This window comes from Crinia signifera, chromosome 6 (genome assembly GCF_055691185.1).
Source record: "Crinia signifera chromosome 6, ASM5569118v1, whole genome shotgun sequence".
NCBI classification, from domain to species: Eukaryota; Metazoa; Chordata; class Amphibia; order Anura; family Myobatrachidae; genus Crinia; species Crinia signifera.
In genome coordinates, this window is record NC_139222.1 from 37334715 (window position 1) to 37360370 (window position 25656).

The 25656-nt window shown below is 45.9% G+C and overlaps 1 protein-coding gene across 1 annotated transcript; it reads left to right on the forward strand.

Moving 5' to 3' along the window:
• Nucleotides 1–3625: 3625 nt before the first annotated feature.
• LOC146006920 (membrane-spanning 4-domains subfamily A member 12-like) lies at nucleotides 3626–19976 on the forward strand. The gene is made up of 6 exons (XM_083145358.1): nucleotides 3626–3763; nucleotides 6216–6326; nucleotides 6552–6608; nucleotides 9145–9273; nucleotides 13095–13211; nucleotides 19700–19976. The coding sequence occupies exons 1-6, from the start codon at nucleotides 3632–3634 to the stop codon at nucleotides 19781–19783; spliced, it is 630 nt and encodes a 209-aa protein (XP_083001484.1). The 5' UTR covers nucleotides 3626–3631; the 3' UTR covers nucleotides 19784–19976.
• The last annotated feature ends 5680 nt before the right edge of the window (nucleotides 19977–25656 follow it).

Here is a 25656-nt window from a genome sequence, read left to right on the forward strand (position 1 = left end):
CTCCACGCCGACGTGGATAGTAGGGGAATGAAAAGGTCGGAGGACGCGCACCGCCGCCCCTCGCGGGCTCGCTGCGCTCGCCACGCTTCGGGTTGGCGTCTATCGTGGGGTGGGGTGTACGCCGTTAAATTTGGGGGGGGGTTGGGAATATTTTACATTGAATCCAATGTAAAATCGGGTCCCAGGGACCCGATTTACATTTCATTAAAAAAAAAAATCGGGTCCAAAATCGGTCGGTCGCGTCGATCGCATCGCATGCGACCAAATCGCATGCGATGCGATCGACCCGATTTTTCCGACACGACCACCCCGATATAAATCGGGGTGGCCGTGCTAGGAAACAAGTACCATTTATCCTTCAGTCACTGACTCTTGGAAGGTAAATTATTATTAACCAGCTGCTGACTGAGTCACTCAGTCAGCAACCGGTTAATAGTAATTTACCTTCAGAGAGTCAGTGGCTGAGGGATAAATATATACAGTATTTTATTTTTAGAATACAGTGTGTGTATGTATATATATATATATATATATATATATATATATATATATCACATACACACACACACACACACACACACACGTGTATTTATTTATTTATTTGGGAGGGCACCAAATAAATGCCTTGCCCCTAGTTTCGGCCCTGATTTGGGTGAGTTATTTTGTTTCTGTGCAGGGTAAATACTGGCTGCTTTATTTCTACACTGCAATATAGATCTCACTTTGAAGTAAAACCCCACTTCTAATTCTCTCTGCACAAGTTACATCTGCCCCACCTGCAGTGCACATGGTTTTGTCCATCTAAGAAGGATTTTGTCAGAAAAAGTGAACCAAAATAACCCCCATCATGTCATGCTCCTCCCAAAGGGTGTGGCTAGTTCCATATATAAAGATATTATGAAAATAAATTGTGAATGTGGCACCTAGAAGCGTGGGTGTGTAATTTAAAATGACTTATATCCAAATGTAGATGAGCCCCAAAGCCACTAGCCATGCCCTAACAACGGCAAAAATTGGGCATGGCCTCGTTGAAATAGGCCACACCCCCATATTGATAGGCCACGCCCCCCAAAACCGGGCGCCTCTCCAGCGCGCAACAACTGTCCCCCCCATTAGGGCTGCTTCAAGATATTTCCCGGGCTGGTTTTAATTCCCAATCCGCCCCTGCTACCTGCCATGCTCAGACTGTGTTTGAAAAATGTCAGACAGGAGCTGATTGGTTGGTTGTTTATCACTCTCCATTTTAACACTTTTGAAGCTTTGTGCATCTGGCCTTTGTCTGTGAAACACATGAATTCTGAGTACATTCATACAGCAAGGACATAAAACAATGGACAGTAAATGTCCTGGCATGTCAGAGGATCCTGTAGTTAATGTTTGATGGTAACAAATGTTTATTACATACAGTAATTACAGTAAATGTAGGGTGAGAACAGAAAGTATACGTCTTCTTCCTGGAGCAGCCCTTATTTCGTTCTCCACTTACGTGACTTGAGAGAGGATAAGCGTGTCTCTGACATTTCACTGATTATATGGCCGTAGGTGTTATAGAAATACAGGCAATAAACATAGGTCTGGAATGCAGGTCATTTACTGCACCTGCAGATATGACTGCATTGCCCATATACATATACTTTTATTTCATACAGATGTGTTCCGCTACAGCTTGGTTGCTTGTAGCAGGATCATGATGGGAACGCAGCGCAGCATGCCGTGAGTTTCTGCGTCACAACCGGCTCCTGTAAGATGCAATGCAGAGAGCCCACGCTCCTCCAATGTATTTCAAAGTTGGAATGACATTTTAAATGCAGCGTTGACCGAGAGAAGTGGTCACATCTATTACAGGGTTGCCGACTTTAGGATTCTCCTCTCCGGGAGAAGCCCGGAGAGGAGAGTTTCAGCAGCCGCTCAGGGGGGGGGCTTACGAGTGACATCACTAAGCCCCGCCCCATGCTGGTAAAGCAGGGAATTCACGGATCTCCGTGGAGGGGGCGGGGCTAAAATGACACGATTGTGCCGTTTTAGCTCCGCCCCCTCCTCTGAGACCCGAGGATTGCCGCGATCCAGGGGACAGCGGGGGTCCCCCCTGAATCCGGGAGGGTTGCCCACCCTTCCGGGGGCCCGGGAGGGGGTCCCGATTTCCGGGAGGGTCGGCAACCCTGATCTATTACCAGCATGTGGCCTTCTCAGTACAGGGCTGCTGAGAGGGGGGGTTACTAATTACCCGGGCCGCTAAACATTTGGGAGGTGTGGCCTAATCGTTTTTTTTTTACCGGGCCCGGCATACCTCTCGGCTGCCCTGTCTCAGTCACACCACTCTTCACTCATTTATTGTAAACTGGTTAAAAGCCCCTCAAAATGACAGCATCTGCAATGTACTTTCACTTTGAGCTGTGACCGTTTTTACTTTCACTTTGAGCTGTGACCGTTTTTAATTTCACTTTGAGCTGTGACCGTTTTTAGCCCACAAACCGTCCACCCCACCCCCAGTGCCTATCTGCTCCTTCCTCCAATCTCTGTCTTCCCAGCTCCCTCTCTCCATGGCCCTTATTCTGATTGACGCGGACTTTACCGCATTCTTACGGATCGCGTCTTTTCGCCGTCTGCGCATGCGTGGAGAACGCAACGCGCATGTGCCACGCCTAGACTCCGTACCAGTTCGGCAAAATCCCGTCCAAAACTGTTGGCCGCAATCAGTCGGGAAATATGGGCGTATTATGGGCGTCATGCGGAATGGCACATGGGCGTAGTTTCAAAGTGGGCAAAACGGGGCGGAAACATGGGCGGACACGGGGGAGTACACTTATGTTGGGGGGCGTACATTCGGAAACCACTCCGAATGCACGCGATCAAAAAGGCCAGAAATGTGCGGTGTCCACAAGTGTACTATTGCTTTGCGGACACCACTCGTTTATGCGGTAGGCGAACGTACGCCTAATGACTACAACCATTAACACCTGAACCCAATAGAATCTACTCCTTTACTCATTACTCACTAATAGGACGCTTGTCAGTGCTTTAATTGAAACCATTGCTGCTTCAAGGAACCCGTACTAAACACCCACAGGATCCATGAGGATAGGTAATTGAATAAGTGGGTCATGTGATGTATAGCAGAAGATACTTCATAGTGGGTTGTTTGGCGTAAATACTCCGCTTACGTGCGGTAGCACCGCTTGGCTCCCGTTCGGATGCGGTATTCCCGAGCATACTCTGTAATACTCTGTAATACCGTGCCGAATCGGAGTGTTTCTCCCGCACACGCATGGTTTGTATGTCGTCCGTAAACACGCCCTGTTCTTAAAGAGTGAGTCCGTCCGAATGCGGAGGACACGTGGGCGTTTCTACGGACGATGGCCGCACGCGGCAAAACACCGTGGCGTGCGGACCGCACCGTAAGAATGCGGGAATATCCGCACCGATCAGAATAAGGGCCCATATCCACCAAGTTTGAAACAGGTCATTTTGGTTTAACTTTCTGTTAAGGAGTAATTTGGCCGGTCGAGTGGCCTCTAGTGGTCACTGGTGGTACTTCACTTCCGAGCTGAGGAATATTTAGCCTTTAATATATATAGATGTCCAGATGATCATGTTACCATTTGTGTACTTTATTTCCTAGTACGTTACCACGATGTCCACATATTATGATGAAGCAGAACCTGGTTATACAAATGCGTCCCAACATGGAAGCGACAACACCCATTTCTCCCACTCGACTCTCTACCATGCCACATTTCTGAAGGGTAAACCAAAAATTCTGGGGGTGAGTAGTTACATTTTTATTTCGCTCCTGTACAAGTTCTGCATAGTAAAAACTGGTAGTGAGTGGTTGTGGAAAATAGAAAAAATGTAATAAAAAAATATATATTCACCTGGCCCCCATACAGTACATGGTGCAAAATGTGACCAACCACTCCAACTGGTGTAGCCTGAGGCGCAACTACCATTGGTGCAAAAGGTGTATTGCATCGGGGGTTTGCTGGTCCAGTGCAGGGAGCAGGGTGGGCTACACTGCATGAGGGACCCGCCCCTTACCTTAGAGAGGCGGGGCTGACCTTCTATTGCGGACTTATAGCAGAGTCCTGCCACCTATCAGCGCTGATGATCACAGTCACATGCTGCCTCTAACCAACAGACAGCTGTACATTTTCTGATTCACTTCTGTCTGTGAATTAAGGGCAGCTCACACCCGGTGTAATTGGTACTGTCAGTGAATGTCTGACCGAATGCCAAACACAGGTGGGCCGATGCCTTCCGGGCACCGATGGAAATGAAAGTCAGTTTTATTTCCGAAGGCAGGAGAAATCATTCAATGGTCGGTGAGGTGATGTATTAGGGAAAACATCCCCTCGAATGGTACCGAGGGTATTCACGGCGGGTGGGGGGCGCTCGTTCCGCGTGGTGGCGTTTCAGCGCTCGGTAAGTAGCGATCTTCAGGCCCATTAAGCTTTAAACAGGTAGAAAGTCCCAGATGAAGCTCAGCAGAACTTGGTGTGAGAAGAAAGGCAGCTGCTTGGTGGTAGCATGTTGTACACAGATTGAGGCCCAGTCACACACAGGTGTACAAGTGCCGCACATCAGCTTCATCAGTGCAATATACCAATGTCGTTTTGTCACTTCCAGTTGGGCCACTGACTCCACAGTGTATGAGGACACAACTATACAGAAACACTTTGATTCTATGAACGAAATGCCATGTGTTGTATAATGTCGAATATAGTAGTAGGAATGTCAAACATAGTAGCCGTCAAAACGACAGCTTCTGCAATGTACATTTACTTTGCGCTGTGACAGTTTTTATTTTCACTTTGAGCTGTGACAGTTTTTAGCCCACAAATGCTCCTCCCCACCACCCGTCCCTATCTGCTCCTACAACCAATCTCTGTCTTCACAGTTCCCTCTCTCCGGAAAACAGATCCGTGCCCTTCCAAAAATTCACTTTCTGTTATGGCATCTTTTAGCACACAAAGGAGTAATTTGGTCCGTCATGGTCTCTAGTGGTCACTGGCGGTACTTCACATCATAGTTGTGAGGAGTAGCTAGCTTATAGATATATGAAAACAAAGTACTCGTCACAGTTGGAACTGGGTTAATGCGTTTCGTCTCTTAAGGAGACCATTCTCCAGAAATACTTCTTGAAGTTCCATTATTCATGAGCAAAATGGATACAGATAAACCCCATTAAGCAGCAGGTCTGGGCATTAGTATGGAAAGAGAAGAGGGCCATTTCTATTACCACATCAGTGAGCAGGATGATTAGGACGAGCCAAGGACACAACTAGGACATAACATAGTTTGGGACATTAGTAGATACAGCGTTTGTCGACCTTCCAACCTTGTCGACTTATTTCAGGTGTCAACTTAAGCCCTTTCGACCTTCAGTGGTCAACCCAATGCATGTCAACCTAAATGGGGCCCGACCTAACATCCCCTCACATCATGGCTACACGGTAAATGTAATATCGTCACACTATCATATTCACACAAGTGGACAGTATGTAGTTAGCGTATGGACAGTCAGAATGCCGACACTCAGGACTGGAGCAGCGGCGTAACTAGTTTTTCGGCGCCCCCCTGCCGACAAGTCAGGAGGCGCCCCCCTGTAAAAAAAAACGGAGCGGAGGGGAGCCGTGGTACGGCGGTCGGGAGGGGGGGTTGTGTTTCTGTGTGTGTGTTTGTATGTATGTGTAACGTGTTTGTGTGTGTGTTTGTGTGTGTGCGCGTGTGTGCGTTACCTCTGGCCGGCTGGCCGCATCCGTCTGCGCCGGGTCCCGGGCGGCTCTCCCGTTACTGCTGCTAATGTAAAAGTGACACTTGGAAAATGGCTGCCCCCATACTGCAGACGAAAAACTGTCTGCGGTATGGGGGCAGCCATTTTCCAAGTGTCACCTTTTTGTACTAGAACAGCGCTGCGGCTGCCGGGACTCGGGAGAGCTGGGATCCGGTGGTGCACGGTACGGCGGCAGAAGGCAAATATCATCCCGCAGCCCCCCCGGCGCCCACATACCCTCAGCGCCTCCCCGCCACCGCGGGGGCTGCGGGACGATAGTTACGCCACTGGACTGGAGGTGGACAGTGGTATATTCAAGGCAACATGTTACTGTTTTGGTTTAGCAAATTCGACTTTACAACTGTATAAATGATGGTTTTAAACTTATATAAGCCAACATGGTTCCAATTCTGGATATTTTATTATTATACCATTTTGTATTTAGATTGTGCTGATTGCTACAGGCCTCCTGCAGGTTGCCTTTGGTATTGCATCTGCATTCACTACAATCTCTGCAAACTTCGTAAGCGGCCTTCCATTTTATGGACCGGTGATTGTAAGTACCCAAAGCTTATGTGACATTCGTTTTTCTACTAAACCAGAGAAAACCACCGTGTCGCCCATTTGTGCGTCGACAGTTGTTCTGTCAACCTTTTTCAACATTTTGTGTGGCATGATGTATTTTGACCATTAAGTGTCGACTTATTGACTGTATAGTCGGTATAAATACTGTATATACTCTATGCCAACCTGTGTATAAAAGTGATATTTCTCATTGCAGTATATCGTTGCTGGGTCTCTGACTCTCACAGCCAATTATAAACTCGATCGCCTTCTGGTAAGTTATCAGCAAATAGCATTTACTGTACTGTATACTTCTGCCCTACCCACAATACCATACAGTATACCTAATAAACTAATATATTTTATTTCCATTTATTTTAACTTTTGCGTACTTAGACTATGGGCATGTTAATATGCACTTAAAACTTTCTAGGGCAAATTTTTAAGCCTGGTGAAGTGATAAAGTGGAAGGTTATAATGCAGCAGCCAATCAACTCCTGTCATTTTTTTCAAATCCAGCCTGTAACTTGACAGTTATAATCTGATTGGCTTCTGCAATATCACTGGTCACTTTATCACTTCACCAGGCTAATATGATTATGGGTTTACTGCACTGTTCTATATATAAAATGTACACTTCTTTTATTCTATAAATTGATCTTCCCAACATTCAAAACAGGAAAATCAGAACACAACCCCTCCTAAACCAAAACATGGCCAACCAAAACATGGCCGCAACCACCCAACATTATCTGGCCAATTAACGTCCGCATTACTGAGATCACAAATTAGGACAGTCCAGTCCAAAAACGGACTATTGGAAGTACGATAACTAGTCCTTCCCAGCACTTATATGTTTGCTGAATTTCTCTTTTCTGGATCCTCCTTCCACAACATAAAACAATGTCAGGATAAAACTCATTGTAGAAATGTATTTAGTTTATTGGTGTAACCCGGTGTCTGATGTATATTATTGTAAAAGTAGATTAACCCCACACTTTATACACAGTGTGCAGCCAGTGGGTACACGATGTCTAGATCGACCACTAGTGGTCGACAGTGACAAGTTCGACACCTAAAAAGGGTCGATATACCTTAGGAAGACACTGGCAAAAGTTCAACACAAGCTTATTGTTGATATAGGTGTCTATGTAATCATATGTCGACATGGGCACCATATATATGTGTGCCCGAAACATGGTGAGCGAAACAAGCCAGACGAGGGGACACGTTACATATACACGGTGTCCATGTCGATTACATAGACACCCAAAAAATCAGTGTAGACCATTAGTGGTTGACTTAGACATTTTCTAGCATCTATACCGTAACCTTTATCCACACCCAGGCCTCATCGTGACCGGAACATTTTGCAGGTGTGGCAGATCCACAGCTGGGTGTCCAGATCTGACGGCCAGCTTTGGTTTAGGCTGATGAGTGCCTAAAACCATTGTGAATAATGATCGATGGTTGTGTTGGATCTGAGGCTGCGTTCTCAGACACAGTACTGGAATCTCACAAATACTAACAGGAGTTGATGGCCGAAATCGGTGGCAGTCATTTACAAATGTCTGAGTTTGGCTGGCATCCTGCACTGCCACTGGACTCCCACCGCCCCACATACCTCCTCATATGGCCAACATGTACAAAAGTGACAAAACAGACAGTACTACCCAAATATCCATACAAGTGCCTACCTAGTAATAAGCAGAATTAAAATTGTATGTAACTAACAGTACAAATAATACAGTGTAGGCCCATACCGATTCTGATCTCTATATATACAGGTAACCAACCGATAATCCAGCACCTTTGATTCCAAACGGTTTAGCTATTTCGTTGGATTATTGGTGGTACATACAGTGGCATCCCAATGGCTTACCCCCCACTGCCTAAGCTTCAACTTTACATAGCCTAACCGTGCCCTCCCTTTGCCCAACTATAACCGCCACCTCTCGAAGACTAGCCAGCCCCTCCCACAGCTTAACCGTCCGCTCCCACAGCCTAACCGTCCCCTCCCGCAGCCTAACCGTCCCCTCCCGCAGCCTAACCGTCCCCTCCCGCAGCCTAACCGTCCCCTCCCGCAGAATAACCGTCCCCTCCCGCAGTCTAACCGTCCCCTCCCGCAGCCTAACCGTCCCCTCCCGCAGCCTAACCGTCCCATCCCGCAGCCTAACCGTCCCCTCCCGCAGCCTAACCATCCCATCCCGCAGCCTAACCATCCCCTCCCGCAGCCTAACTGTCCCCTCCCGCAGCCTAACCGTCCCATCCCGCAGCCTTACCGTCCCATCCCACAGCCTAACCGTCCCCTCCCGCAGCCTAACCATCCCATCCCGCAGCATAACCGTCCCATCCCGCAGCCTAACCGTCCCATCTCGCAGCCTAACCGTCCCATCCCGCAGCCTAACCGTCCCCTCCCGCAGCCTAACCGTCCCATCCCGCAGCCTAACCGTCCCATCCCGCAGCCTAACCGTCCCATCTCGCAGCCTAACCGTCCCATCCCGCAGCCTAACCGTCCCATCCCGCAGCCTAACCGTCCCATCCCGCAGCCTAACCGTCCCATCTCGCAGCCTAACCATCCCCTCCTCCTACAGAGATACACTGATGGATCATGTGAGTTACTATATTGTATTCTAGCAGTTCAGTATTTCTGGATATCATGAACATCTGCCACAATGTACTGATCACATGTAGGAGACAATGTGGAATTGCACCAGTAACATTGGATTGGGAGATCATTGCACTGGCAATCGTAACTTCACCTTTACAGAGGTCGAAGCAAATAACTATTTGTAACCCTTGTGTTTCAGATCAAAATCATCTTAGTGCTAAACGTCCTTAGTATCATCTTCAGCTTTATCGGTTTGATAATGGTCTGCGCGGATCTATATGTAATTGTTAATATGCCAGACTATGAATTCTATGTCAAGAGACCACGGGTAAGTTTTGACATGAATATTTATGATAATTTCATTACGTTTTCTTAGAGTGATTTTTTAGCTCTTGCAAGTATGCGCCACTTGCTGCGCTGGTTGCGTCCTAGAACACGGGCATCGGATCACTGCGACACCATAAGTCGCCCATCAGGGTAGTGTGCAGGGGAAGGGGGCTGCGTGACAGTTCAAAATTCAAATAAGGGAGAAACGCCAACTGCGACCAACTGCCGTTCCAAACTGACTCACTGGCAGTGGGTGTTTCTGTCCTATTTGAATTCTGAACTGTGCTGCAGCCCCTCCCCTGGTGCCACCGCTGGTAGTGTGTTTGCTCAATATCATTTAAGACCCCCCTCCTCCACCAGCCACCAGCCTCTGAACATGCAGGTCAATTTTGGCCATGTAGCCACCAACAGGGGCGTGCGGTGAGGTCAGTGGTTTGTGAGGCACTGGCAGCAGCATGACTTGGTGCAGGGGAGTGGCGGGTCCTACAAACATCAAGGGCGCCCTAGCAGCCGTATCCCCTGAACCTGTGGTAGTCCAGTGACTGGCACCTTCACCCTGCAGTGTTCTGTGCCAACATCAAGCAAATGCCCTTCAGCGCCTGAACGTAACAAGGAATTGCAAAGTCATTAGTGTGTATATATATTTAAATATATAATATATATAAATATATAATACCTACCAGGGGCGTAACTAGATTTTTGTAGGCCCTTTAGCAAAAGTATATAAGGGCCCCTATATACCAACCTATGTTGATAAATGTAAATATAACACATGTAACTTGCACAGGGAAGGTGACCCCCCACAGTTCATGGCCCCATAGCGGCAGCACCCCCTGCAACTATGGTAGTTACACCCTTGATACCTACCCATTTACACGTTGCCCTGATCAACCTCGTTAGTAAAGTACTGTCGTTTACATACGTTAGCACTTATATTTCCTTCCCCCCTGCTTGTGTCTATAACATTGGGGTCATTTCCAGATACCTGCATTCTATTACTTACCCCCAAAGTAGTTTACAAAGTTCAGCAGAATATAACTCACATTACTACAAGAATGTCCACTAGAGGGCGCCAGTAGACCACCAGTAAATATCGCACATTACATATCTCATAGAAAACATCAAACATCGCAAACACAATAGACCAGGTCTTGGCTGGTGAGTTTGACAGAACCATGCACAGATAATAACCAGCCCTGGGCACATTCCTAAATACGGGGGGGGGGGGGGGGGGGGGGGGGGAGATCGAGGGCATCTCCCGAGTTTAAGAAACAAGCACCGGGCTCTTGAACCAGTCCTGGTTCCAAATATACAGGGGACAAAAAGACTGGTGGTCCCCTCTATTTTGGAACCAGCAGCAGGCTCCAACAGCCTGCGGTGTCATTCCACAGCCGGGGGACACTTTTTATAAAAGGTCCCCCGGCCGAACCATGTCTACCATGGCTGATCAGCCCTGGACGGGGTACCTGGGGAGTGGGGACCCCCAATAAAGGGGTCCCCCCCCAGGCTTCACCCATCCAGGGTTGAAGACCAGAGCTGCCCCCCCCCCCCCCATTAACCGCTTGGTCACTCACAACAACTGCATCTAGTAACAGGTACTTGTTATGAAGCAGTGATAAGAAAGAAGTGATAAAGTGCCTGATACTTTATCCCCAGCCAATCAGCTCCTGTCTGTTAAGTTAAAGGCTGGGTTTAAAAAGGGACAGTTAGAAGATTATTGGCCGGTGATAATGTACCAGGAACTTTACCACTTCTCCTCCCTTATCACTGCTTCATACATCTATCCCAAGATGCACTAAGCTTCAAAAGTGATAAAATGGAGTGATAAACAGCCGGCCAATCAGCTCCTGTCTGACATTTTTCAAACCCAGCCTGTGACATGGCAGGTGGGAGCTGATTGGCTGGCTGTTTATCACTCTCCATTTTATCACTTTTGAAGCTTAGTGCATCTGGCCCAAGAACTGCTGACAAGGATGGCCATCTACATTGTTTACATGGACTTTCCTGAAATAAATGGCCAAGGGCTTGTGCAGTGTACACAGTCCAGTGGGTAAGGGGAAATCCCCAAACCATAAACCCCATACCCCGAACACTGAGCTGTAGTACAGCTTCCCCATCCTCTGTGTACCTGCCGCTGCTGGTGCCATCTCCCCAGTGATGTTTTTGGCAAGATGAAACACGGAAGATAGTCAAGATTCTGAGGCAGATGAATGAAGTACCGAGCGGTGATTGGCATCTTTGACTGATGTATTGAGCCTGTGATACAGATGCTATACAAGCTTGACTTAGCATTTATAACAATTGTCATGTTAAATCATTTGGGCAAAGCCGGGGGACACTTTTTATACAAGGTCCCCTTGCCGAACCAGGACTACCGTGGCTGCTCAACCCTGGAGAGACGGGTATCTGGGGGAGTGGGGACCCCCCAATAACGGACATTGAACCCCCATCATTTGGACATTGAACATCAATGGCTGAATCAAACCAGTCATTAGTAGTTATATAGATGAGGGGGGAGCTGCTCTACGAGTTTGTTCTGGTTACAGGGCCACTAGTCCCCCCCATAACACACTGGCCTGTGAGCATCACACAACCTGCGTCCCAAACTCTCTGTGCTGCCCCTAGACTGACACTAGTTTCTGCACTGCCGGCTCCTTCCTGGTGACAGGAGCCAAGTGCTGCATACACCAGCTCCCGTCACTGCGGAGGAGCCTAAACACCGCCTGGTGATGCCGGCTGGAAATGATCGACCATTGTATACTATTGCTCTTATTTTCTTCTGTATGCATATGACTTGTACTGTGATATATAGATGTTATTTAACAATGGATGGGCCATCTATATACAGCAATTTTGTTCATTTATGCAATCATTGTTGTTTTGTTGGAAAGCGATATTTGATGAGGAAAAATATGCAATTAGAGACCATCGTTCTATAAAAGACAAATGTTGACCTGCATCTTGTACATTATAAAATGTGCTGTACATCTGCTCATAGGGCCCGATTCAGACTTTCCCACTAGCCTAGCGAGCAGGTTAACACCGGCCTGGCGAATGCACATCCCCCCACTAGACGGTTCCCCTCGCTACGATGGGAGCGGATGCAGGGCCGGCGCCACCACTAGGCAGGTCTAGGCATTTGCCTAGGGCGCCGGCCACTGGAGGGCGGCAGTTCGCCCCTCGCCCCCCGTGCAAAGGGGGTACCTGCTGCGCCTTCTGGGGAGCAGCAGGGGGGTCCATGCTGGCTTCTGACAGGAGCCTGCAGTGGTTTCCTTGCCGCGCGGGTACCTGTGGCGCTGTGTATAAAACTTGCGGCGGTTGGGGGTCCCTGCAGTGAATAAGAAATAACTAGCACTATCCGCCGGGCTATGCGGCGGCGCGGGAAGCGCTGCCGGGTTTGAAAACACTGGCCGCACGCTGATTGGCTGAGATTAAGCCAATCACCGTGCGGCCAGTGTTTTCAAAACAGAAAAGTTATTTCTTATTCACCGCAGGGACCCTCCGCCGCTGCCAGCTTTATACACAGCGCCACAGGTATCCACGCGGCAAGGATACCACTGCAGGCTCCTGTCAGATGCCAGCATGGACACCCCTGCCCGCTCCCCAGACAGCGCAACAGGTACCCCCGCCCCCACCCCCCGCACCGGGACGCCGCCACCCCGACTCGCCTGGGGCGATCCGGTGCCTCGCATCGGCCCTGAGTGGATGTGTACACTTACACTTCTGCTCCCATGCACCCACACAGAGGAAAAAATAATTTGATGGTTTCTCACCATCGATTATAACATTCTGTTTACCATCGCTTGTTTTTTTTTTTTACAGACTATTGGATACTTTATTCTTGCTGTGCTCCTGATAACCAACCTCCTGGTCTGCCCTGTGGCTGCTGTTCTCTCTGTCTTTGGATATCGGTCTGTGGGACATATCCCTGTTTCACAGGTAAGCGACGGCTGTCCGGAGCACAATGACACAATAGTTAGGCTCCCATGTGCTGTATCCCACTTCACCTGGGACGGGATATCAAGCCTTGAAGACACATAGGTGTTTATTTACTAAGATGGGAGTTCTATCGAAGTTTGGATGTTGCCCATAACAACAAATCAGAATCTCCTTATTTATTTAGCATCTTCTAGCACAGGGCTGGGCAACACCGGCCCTCCAGATGTTAATGAACTACACATCCCAGGATGCTTTGCATTAGTTTTGCTATGTGGCCATGCTGAAACTGATGCAAGGCATGCTGGGATGTGTAGTTCATCAACATCTGGAGGGCCGGTGTTGCCCAGCCCTGTTCTAGCAGGTGCTAAAGGTGTGCCTTGAGCTGTTCTCAAGTGTGCCCCCAGATCTAGAGATGCCCAAACCAGTTTACAGCCACCACCAGTCCAGCTGTTAGTTACTGTTTATTTACTGGTCTCTTCTTTTCATGTAAAGGGCCAATGTATTTTATTTCTGTTTCCTGTGTGGACCAGTGTGATTGTTTTTTTTATATGGGGACCAATAGTTTTTTTCCCTGTGGGGGCTAATGTGTGTTTGCCCTGTGGCGATCTCATGGTGTGCCCTGACAATTTTAAAGTCTTATTTAGTGTGCCACAAGGTAAAAAGGTTCCAAATCACTGCATTAGGGTGTGTTTGAAGAATAGAATTGTTTTCCTAAGCGCAGCGAGCCATGCGAGGGGATGCGGGACGCTGATAGTGTCCATGTAGACTTTCGTCAAACTTCGGGACAAAAAAAAAAAGGTGCTTGTGCTTGTGTCAACCTTCCGGCTGTGTCGATCTATTTTACGTGTAGACCTAAGCCATGTCGACCTTTAGTAATTGACCTAATGTATGTCGACCTGTTTTATCCATTTTATCTCTCTCCAAAGCTGGTACATTTCCCCCTAATACAGGACCTTATTCTAGTTCACTCTTTCTGACAAAATCCTTCTTTTATTTTTTTTTATTTTTTTTCAATAGAGTCATTTTTTTATTTTAAAGAAAGGCATTTACATTTCAAAAAGGAATAATAAACAAAAACATCAAGAATAGTTATCTTATGGATAATTCAATGTTATCATAACAATGAACAATGTTACTGTAAAAAAAATAAAAAAATATATATAAATACACCCAACACAAAATAATAATAATAATAATAATAATAATAATGTATTAAATACATAAATAAATATAATATATACTGTCCCATCCAACCCTGTTCCTTAAAATGAGAAATATCATCAAGAAAGAATATTTTCCTAGTGAAGTCGTATAGTTTTGTAATGACTATTTGGCATCAGTGGCTGCAAATTTAAATAGACAGTTGGACATTAGAGCCATTCAGAATGTATCGGCATAAATTGAGTTAATCCATCGATGCCATACTTTATCATATTTAGACAATTTGCCCCTTAACATATATATATATATTTTTCATGCTGTAAAGTAGAATTGACCAACATCTTCCATTCTTTAAATAATGGACCTGACTGTGCCATCCAAGCGCCAGCTATACAAACCTTTGCTAGGGCAGTCAGGTTAATGACGTACATAGTATCATCCCTATAAAGTAATTCAGCATCCCCTGCACCTAACAAACATACCCTGGGGGTAAGATACTCCGACGGGATTCCTGTGACTATCAAAGCAGTCTTAATTTGTTTCCAAAATTTCTGAACTACAGGGCATACCCATATAAGGTGCCAAAAGCCACAATCCGCCCCTCTACATTTCGGACATTCAGCTGAATCTCTACCACCAAATTTGACCAAGCACTTTGGAGTCAAATATGTTTTATATAATATAAATAATTGAATCTGTTGAGTCCTAATTGAAGAAGTGGCAAGGGATGGAAATTCCCTGGCAGCATCCCATTCCATATCATTAAGGATACCCAAATCTGTCTCCCATCTTTGACGTTGAACCTGCATGGTATCTGTATGATATTCAGATATTAGGAAGGAATAGGCCACAGAAATACTCCTTTTCTCTCTCAAATTTAAAATAAACTTTTTTAAAGGCGATGTAGCAATATTAGGGGGAGAATCTTCAAATTGAGCTTATAGGGCATTTCTCAGTTGTAGATAATGACAAAAAAGTGTACTTGATAAATTAAATTCCGCCTGTAGTTGTTGGAATGTTTTCAAAATACCAGAATTATATAATTGACCTAATGTCTCAATTCCCCAAGGAGTCCAGACCTTGACACCAGAAATTTTCCTTAATTTTGGTAACCGACGGGAGTGCCAGAGAGGAGTGTCAGGGTCATAATCATAATATTTAAACAAGACTTGAATGTCTCCTCTAATAGAGGTTTCACCACTCAAGAGTAATTGAAGCGGGGTTCTACCAGAAGCAGTATGCTGTATAAATGCCAAAGATAAAGGATCAGGTGATTCATCCTGTAACCATTGTCGAATATGTGTCATTTGCGAAGCGAAGTAATAAAATTTAAAGTGTGGTAAAGCTAGCCCCCCCTCTACTTTCGTTCTAGTTAGATTATCAAGCCTAATTCTTGGACGTTTGTTTGCCCAAATTAAAGAGGAGATCAAGCCATTCAGTTTACGGAAAAAACTAGTAGGAATATACATTGGAGAATGCTGGACCACATATAAAATTTTTGGTTGTACAACCATTTTCATTACATTCACTCTGCCTGTTACTGTTAGAGGCAGTTTACCCCAAGTTTTTGTTTTGTCTTGAAGATATGAAAGAATCGGTAGAAGATTCAATGAAAGATAATCTTTGTAATTATTTGTTATATTAATTCCTAAATATTTAAACCGATCAGTCCAGCATAACGGTAATGAAATTTTTGGCTCAGCTGGAGGACTACCTCTCAAAGGCATAATGAAGGATTTATTCCAATTAATTTCTAGTCCCGAAAATCTACCATAACTTTCCATAACCTTCAAAACCATGGGCATAGCGGATTCATAATCCTGTAAGAAGAGTAAGAGATCATCTGCATATAATGCAATTGTATCCATCCTTTTACCAATCCGCAACCCCACAATATCTGGATGGGCTCTAAGTATACAAGCTAGAGGCTCAATTGCCAGAGCAAAAAGGGATGGGGAAAGTGGACACCCTTGTCTAGTTCCTCTCGAGAGAGAGAAGGATGAGGATACAAAACCATTAACGGACAACCTTGCCGTAGGGGAAAAATATAATAGTTGTATCCATCTTAGATAATTAGGTCCAAAACCCATCGATCTCATGACCTCCCACAGATACATCCACTCAACAGAATCGAAAGCCTTTCTAGCATCAAGTGAAACAATAACTGAATGTGTTTCACTTTCATGCAAAGCCTGAAGATGCATATATAATTTCCTTAGATTTATACTAGTCGATCTACCCGGCATAAAGCCAGATTGATCTTGATGTACAATAGAAGAAATTACTGCATTCAATCGTATAGCCAGCACCTTGGCCAGAATTTTTGCATCAGTTGGGATAAGGGATATTGGCCTATAAGAATCTGGGAATACAGGATCCTTTCCAGGTTTGGGAATTACAATGATAATCGCCTCTGACATTGAGTCAGGAAAAATATCATTAGCAAAAATACCATTGAATAATTTTAACAATCGTGGTGCATGTATTTCCAAATTACTCTTATATAATTCAATGGGGATGCCATCTGATCCAGGAGCCTTACCCCCAGGAAAAGATCCAATGGCCGCCTCAACTTCATCCACAGTAAATACAGCATCTAAACTTTCTCTAGCCTCATTTGATAGGACAGCAAGGTCTATCCCATTTAAATATAACTTCAGTTCCTCCTTCGTATAGTTAATACGTGACTGATAAATATCTTTATAGAAAGATAAAAATATATTCACTATATCTGGTGTATTAGTGGCCACTGAACCTGATTTATCCATCAAGCGGGCTATTGTTGATGCAGGGAGGTCAGAGTGTACTAAATGTGCTAAATAGCTGCCCGTTCTGTCAGCATTTTGATAACTTCTATGTGAACTAAATACCATGCTTCGTAAGTTACGATCTTCCAAGTGTTTTAACCACGCGGCCCATGCAGTTTCCCATAAAAGTTTGGAATCAGCCAAACCATCGTTTATATATTGAGCCTCTAGTCTACAGCTCTCTGTTTCGAGCTCAGTTCCCTTTGACCTATATGCTAACTTAAGGGCAGCTATACGTTGAATAAGAGTACCCCTTAAATATGCCTTATAGCAATCCCAAACTGTTGCCTGAGAAGCAGAATCTTCATTATCTACAAAGTATCCATCCCATAATTTTTCAAGATCAGCAAGTGACCCTATTTGTGAAAGCCAAAAAGGATGAAGCTTCCAGTATGACTGACCTCTCTGACACTCCACGTCTACCACCAAAGACAAGGGGCAATGATCGGACACTCCTCTGGCCTCATATTTTACTGCAACAACATTGGGTAGAAGTGCAGGTGACACTAGGGCTAGATCAATACGCGAAAAGGACTGGTAAGATGTAGAGAAACAAGAGTATTGGTGAACATTAGGATGTTTGTATCTCCACACATCAACCAATCCCAGATCATCAACGTATTTGGCAAAGGGAGGCTTACTGCAGTTTGAGCCTATACCAGTATTTTTCCTCCATTTATCTATATTTGGGTCTAGTAAATTATTAAAATCGCCCATGCATATAACTGGGGTACTCGGATTTTGTGCAGTAAATGCTGCTGCTTTTTTAAGGACATCATAGGAGAACGGAGGCGGTATATAAATGGCTAAAATAAAAAAGGGCTGAGAACAAATTTTACAATCAATAAAGACATATCTACCCAATTCGTCAGTTTTTACGGAGTTCAGGAGAAATTCTAAAGATCTTTTGACCAGTACTGATACCCCTCCAGAATACGAAGTATGTGAAGCGTGATATGCCCAACCCACCCAGGACTTACGCAATGCTAACAATTTGTTCCCCTCTAAGTGTGTCTCAGTAAGACACACCACGTCGGAGCCATACTGTTTTATCAATTTAAAAATAAGGGATCTTTTTATCTTATTATTTGCACCTCTGACATTCCATGTTAAAAAATTAATGCGAGTCATTGATGCGAGAAAACACCACTGTGAAGCCACTCATCGTTCAAGGCATTAGGACTGGTAGGACTATCATGTAAACTAGCTAAATGATTCATGTTTAAAAAATAATATCCCAAAATAATAAAACCCATACCCCCCACCCCGTATACCATCCCCAACCTTGGCATACCTATATCCCGAACAGTCAACCTTATTGGATAAACTAATTCAAATTTAACCCGTTGGTGACAGCAAGAGGTGCCAGGATGCGTTTATACACCCAATTAACACCTCAATCTCCCACCACAGAGCCAAAGAGAGCAATGAATAATTAAAGCCACCAAAAACAAGGGGAACTCCCCGGTCACCCAAAAAATAATTAATATTAAACCTACAAGTATGCTTATTTTCTGAAAACTTCTTAAAGTAATGTAAAGGACTTCTTAGAGAAGTCAAACACAGTATATAATTTTAAATTAGCAATATTTCTTATCACTTATAATAACAATATTTTGAATGCAGAGTACTTAAGCAAATTATGTAGAACTGAATTCCAGAATACAGATTATATTTATAATCCTCTCAAGCGAAACATATATTATATTAGTTAAACTAGTTTTATAAAGAGCTTTTGAGAACAGACTAATGAGCTGCTTGTTCAATCAATAAGGGTCAATTTCTCTATCTCCAGGAATGTAGCAGTCTAACCAAGCAGCCGCCTCTTTTGGAGTGTTAAAGAACTTTGTCTCACCCGCGGCCACAATTCGGAGCCGAGACGGAAAGATCATGGCATATGCTAAATTTAGCTCCCTAAGGCGACGTTTTATAGGAATAAATTGTGCTCTGTCCTTCTGCACATCAGCTGCAAAATCAGGAAAAGCAGAGATCCGCATACCGTTCTTAATCAAGGGGCCCTTAATGCTATTATTTTATAGTATTGATAAATACGGTACTGTGGGCCTTATTCTAGTTCACTCTTTCTGACAAAATCCTTCTTAGATGGACAAAACCATGTGCGCTGCAGGGGGGCAGATGTAAAATGTGCAGAGAGAATTAGATTTGGGTGAGTTATTTTGTTTCTGTGCAGGGTAAATACTGGCTGCTTTATTTTTACACTGCAATATAGATCTCACTTTGAAGTAAAACCCCACCCAAATCTAACTCTCTCTGCATAGGTTACATCTGCCCCCCTGCAGTGCAGCATGGTTTTGTCCATCTAAGAAGGATTTTGTCAGAAAGAGTGAACTAGAATAAGGCCCACAGTACCGTATTTATCAATACTATAAAATAATAGCATTAGAGGTGGAATTCTTCTAAAACAACTGTGTACTGACGTTTGCATTTACAGTTTTCAATCAACTTATTATTCATAATTATTATTACATGTATCACATTTGAATTCATTTTATATTTTAGATGTTTGTGGTAAATGAAGATGCGGTTTCAAAGTCAGATGGTTTAACGATTCAAGGAGATATCGGAGGTGTTACTAAGGCATAAATCAGGTCTCATGGAAGAAGAATTTCCAAATGCGGAATCTACTGTATTTTCTGTGTAAACTGTGAAGTGATTGCAAATGCTTGGTGCCAGATTATATATATATCTCTTTAGACACCCTCTTGCCGTATCCATAGATTGCGCTCTACCGTGCTGTATAACATGTGATACTTGTGCCAACCCATAATGCTCTGCAGCGCACACTGTGATATATGCTTCATCTTGCTGCTAACACTATAAAGGTTTATTCCTTGATTAATGCACTGTCATTGATTCAGAGAACACAGGGTGACATTCTATGATATGCGCTAAATGCGCATGTTTAATTCGCACCCTGTATCGCCGCAAATCGCCTATTTAGAAATCGCATTTTTCAGCCTAAATGCGCATATTTAATGTGATGCGCATTGGAGGCTGAAAAGTGCGAATAGGGGCGATTTGCGGCGATGTGGTGCGCTGGTTTTAGTCCTGAAAATGTGCGATTTTCATGTGTGAAAATCGCACATTTGCAGGACAGCGCAAGGTGTAAAAAAAAAAACCAGCGCGGGGTCCCCAACCCGAGTCTAACCAGCCCCGGGCTCACTGAGCCGGTGCTGGTGACATAAAATCAGGGTCCCCGACAAATAGGGGTCCCCTTGATTTTATGAAACCAGCACCAGACTCAAGGTCCGGCGCTGGTTCCCAAAATACGGGGGACAAAGTGACTAGGGGTCCCCCGTATTTTAAGAACCAGCACCGGACACAACCAGCCAGCAGGGTAATGCCACAGCCGGGGGGAGACTTTTTATACAAGTCCCCCCGGCCAAAGCATTAACCCCCTGGCTGGTCAGCATGGGCAGGGGTCCTGGGGAAGTGGGGACCCCCCCAATGAAGGGGTCCCCCCCCTCCAGGACTTACCAGCCCATGCTGATAGTCCGGGGCTGTCCTCCATGCCCCTGGGCTGTGGGCATGGAGCTGATGAATTGTGTAAAAAAAGAAGTAAAACTATTGTTTTACACTGGCGAACTATCAGTCCCAGCAAGCCTCCCCCGCATGCTGGGACTTGGGGAACCACAAGTCCCAGCATGCGGGGCATTAAAGGGCCCGCTGGCACTTGTAGTTCTGCAGTGTAAAAAATAGTGCACAAAATCACACTGACACCCTGAAAAATAAAACTTTAATACACACAAAACACACTGATACTTACCTACCTTGAGCCCGTAGGTCGGTCCCTGGATCCTGGATTCGTCCTCCGGGGCTCCAGGGCAGAAGAGTCCGGTTCCGGGGCCTTGGTCCTGGTTCCGGGGCTGGTCCTGGGGTTCCGGGGCTCCTGGCGTGAAGAATCCGGGGTCCGGGATCCGTGGTAGTCCAGAGGGGTACCTAAGGAGGAAAATCCTACTCACCTGCTCCCCGGCGGCGACCTCCGGTGACAGCGCTGCTCCCGACTGGTACCCGGCTTCAAGGAGTTGGTCCGGCGCTGAGATGTTGCTCCCTCGACGTCTCTGAACAGAATGATTTCTCGGCCAATCAGGAGCCGAGAAAGTCGGCTCCTGATTGGCCAGAAATCATTCTGAATATAGACGCCGACGGAGTAACATCTCAGCGCATCCAGAGCAGAGATGTTACTCCGTCGGCGTCTATATTCAGAATGATTTCTGGCCAATCAGGAGCCGACTTTCTCGGCTCCTGATTGGCCGAGAAATCATTCTGTTCAGAGACGTCGAGGGAGCAACATCTCAGCGCCGGACCAACTCCTTGAAGCCGGGTACCAGTCGGGAGCAGCGCTGTCACCGGAGGTCGCCGCCGGGGAGCAGGTGAGTAGGATTTTCCTCCTTAGGTACCCCTCTGGACTACCACGGATCCCGGACCCCGGATTCTTCACGCCAGGAGCCCCGGAACCCCAGGACCAGCCCCGGAACCAGGACCAAGGCCCCGGAACCGGACTCTTCTGCCCTGGAGCCCCGGAGGACGAATCCAGGATCCAGGGACCGACCTACGGGCTCAAGGTAGGTAAGTATCAGTGTGTTTTGTGTGTATTAAAGTTTTATTTTTCAGGGTGTCAGTGTGATTTTGTGCACTATTTTTTACACTGCAGAACTACAAGTGCCAGCGGGCCCTTTAATGCCCCGCATGCTGGGACTTGTGGTTCCCCAAGTCCCAGCATGCGGGGGAGGCTTGCTGGGACTGATAGTTCGCCAGTGTAAAACAATAGTTTTACTTCTTTTTTTACACAATTCATCAGCTCCATGCCCACAGCCCAGGGGCATGGAGGACAGCCCCGGACTATCAGCATGGGCTGGTAAGTCCTGGAGGGGGGGGACCCCTTCATTGGGGGGGTCCCCACTTCCCCAGGACCCCTGCCCATGCTGACCAGCCAGGGGGTTAATGCTTTGGCCGGGGGGACTTGTATAAAAAGTCTCCCCCCGGCTGTGGCATTACCCTGCTGGCTGGTTGTGTCCGGTGCTGGTTCTTAAAATACGGGGGACCCCTAGTCACTTTGTCCCCCGTATTTTGGGAACCAGCGCCGGACCTTGAGTCTGGTGCTGGTTTCATGAAATCAAGGGGACCCCTATTTGTCGGGGACCCTGATTTTATGTCACCAGCACCGGCTCAATGAGCCCGGGGCTGGTTATGCTCGGGCGGGGGACCCCGCGCTCGTTTTTTTTTTTACATTTAACCATTTGTTTTATTTTTTACAGCAGAACCCTGCACGGAACATTGCGATCTGTGCAGGGTTCTGCCTAATTCGCCTAACAGACCCAGGTCTGAAATTAGTGCGATAATTAGTCACTTAAATAATGCGATGTGCAAATGCGCATAGCATTAAATAAGCGACTTGTATACTTTTCTGTGCGCAAACATCTGGATGCGATAAAAATGCGAATTAATCTCGCATTTTTATTCACCAGACCTTTACGCACAAAATATGCGATTTCAGCCCCTGTGCGCATCCCATTAAATCTGCGATTTAATGGGAAAATGCGATATCGCCATTTTGTGGTCTAATTACCGCAAAATAACGATACTCGCAGCGCATAGAATGTCACCCACAGTGTCTGGGATCAGGACTAAGGGCGAGATGTACTAAGTCTTGAAAAGTGATAAAATGGAGAGTGATAAACCACCAACCAATCAGCTCCTACCTGTCATTTTTCAAACCCAGCCTGTGACGTGACCGGTAAGAGCTGATTGGCTGGTGGTTTATCACTCTTAATTTTATCACTTTTCAAGCTTAGTACATTTGGCCCTAAGTTTTGGTTCGGTTCAGATCCACAAAATTCTGGTGGATACGGATTTCTAGAGAACCATTCCACACATCGCTAATAAAACAAATTGATGTTTGCAGACATTGGGTCGGATGCACTTAGCTTCAGAAAATGATAAAATGGAGAGTGATAAACAGCCGGCCAATCAGCTCCTCTCTGCCATGTCACAGGCTAGGTTTGAAAAATGTCAGGCAGGAGCTCATTGGTTGGTAGTTTATCACTCTCCATTTAATCGCTTTGTGAAGCTTAGTACATCTGGCCCAATGTCCATGGGCAATGTCTCACCATCGATATGTTGCTGTCACCTTCTATGACAACATCCATGTCGGGGTTTCGGTACATACATCAGTATAGTATGATTTTTTACTGGCTACTCTAACAGCGGAATACATACGGATGACGGACGCTGCATCACGATGCAGGGGATCCCAGCAGAGGTCAGGTAAGTATACTTACCTTGGATACTATCGTACTGAAAAAACAATTTTAAACCATTAAAAAATTACCTCAGTTTTCACAGATATTAATGTGCAACGCACCATATTTCACCCGGTAATCCGATGAATATGTTAGAAGTGATAGGTGGTGTTTCCTAGTATCCCTATGGCTACATGATCATACCCAGATAGCATATTAAATATGCTACCTGCTTTATTACTGCATTCATTGCGCAATGTATGGCTGACTGGCCGTATGTAGAACGACCAATGTCAACGATAACATTAGTAATAGGCAGCAAGTTCAGGGCTCAGATCGTTCCTCTACAGGGGCACATCGGTTTCTACCTATCGGAATCACAGCTCCTCACAGGAAATATATGTTGCTGCTGGATTGTCCGCAATAAAGCAAATTATTGCCAAGAACCCTTGCAACAAGCTTACTCTTAGGGCCTGATTCAGCTCTGTTTGCATGGCTGCGAATGGTCAGCCCTGGCGATCACCGGAGAACCGCGCATGTACACGGTCTGCAGTGCGCATGTGCGAGCCCTCGATGTGATCACAGGCTCTGAATACCTGTGATCGCTGGCCGCTCTGTGTGTGATTGAGAGGGGGTGGCCATTTGGGGGCGTGTCTCCGGTGTTTTCTGAGCGTTTCCCAGAAAATACAGGTTTTCCTCCCTGGCCATTGGGTGTGAGGGCCGCTGATGTCATTAGTGGCCTCCTTCTCACCACAGCCAATCACAGCTCCAAGTAAGTCCTGGCTTACTTGGCACTGCAAACAGGGGGAAATCCATTTGGTACTCTTTACCTAGAAGGGCGCCCATCGCGGCCATTGAATGCACTAAAAAATCGGGTGCGATGCGACCGACGCGATGCCCGCGATTTCCCATAGGGAACAATGTTAAATGTCCCAATTGACCCGATTTTCCTGTTTAATGTCTCAATTGACCCGATTTTTCCATAGGAAACAGTGTTAAATGGGCCACAGAGGCCAAATAGGCACCCTGAAGTCTGAAATGGACCCCACAATTGTTAACGCCACCCCACGATCAACGTCAACCCGAAGCGTGGGGCGGCGGTACGCGACCTACGACCTTTTCATACCCCCACTATCACAGCCTAGCGATCAGGTCTGAATAAGGCCCTTAGTGTAGGGGTCTGTTTCTTGGACCTCAATATAGCCAATCAGTCTCCAAAATGGTCAATGAGGAACATGAAGGCTCACAATAAGGCAATGCTTGATAAGTCAAACTAAGGGATGCATTTCAAATCCCAGCGGTCGGAATCCCGGCACTTTCTCCCTCCGTGGGTGTCCACAACATCCATAAAGGGAGAATAAATTAGTGTGCCTAATCTCCAGTTCACTGCGGCACCTAAGGTTTCACCACTCCTTAAGCTGATGGAGGAAATACATCAGGGGGAGTGGCAGAAATATCAGATACTTCCCTATTGGCTGAGCAGTGATTGCCTCTATCATGCATTTGTCAGGCTGCAGAGTAATATACAGTACCAACAGAAGGGACTGTCTGGCGCAGCTGTCCAAGGTCCTGAACAACCAAACCACCTAGAAGAGATGGGTGAGAGCGACAGAAATAGTAGAAGTAATATGGAACATAGTGAAAAGGTCGACAATAACAAAGTTGATGTTCATAATGTCGACACTACAATGTCAGCAGTTATGTGGACATTGTAAATAGGAAGTTAACTGGTGAAATGTTGACGTTGTCAGAATTTTAGGCTATGGGCAGGAGAGTTAGGCTGCTGGGGGGAGGTTGGGGGTTAGGCAATAGAGGAAGGGATAGTGTAGCAATACTCAATGCTGCAGCATCAGGGGTCTGACACAGAGGAGCCCGTCACATGACGGCCTGGACCCGGAAGCTGCTGCTGTCAGTAGAGGGTCTCTAGGAGAAATGTTAACCTCCTTTCATAGATAAAAGTAAGTCTAAACTTACTTTTTATCCTGGATGGAGATGGCCGAGAGGCTGCTGACGTCATGTGACATAGAAACATAAAATATGACGGCAGATAAGAACCACTTGGCCCATCTAGTCTGCCCCTTTTTAAACATGTTACCTCAAACCATATTTGATCCTTATTTCTTTGTAAGGATATCAATATGCCTATCCCAAGCATGTTTAAATTGTACTACTGTATTTGCCGCTACCACCTCTGATGGGAATCACTTATCTACT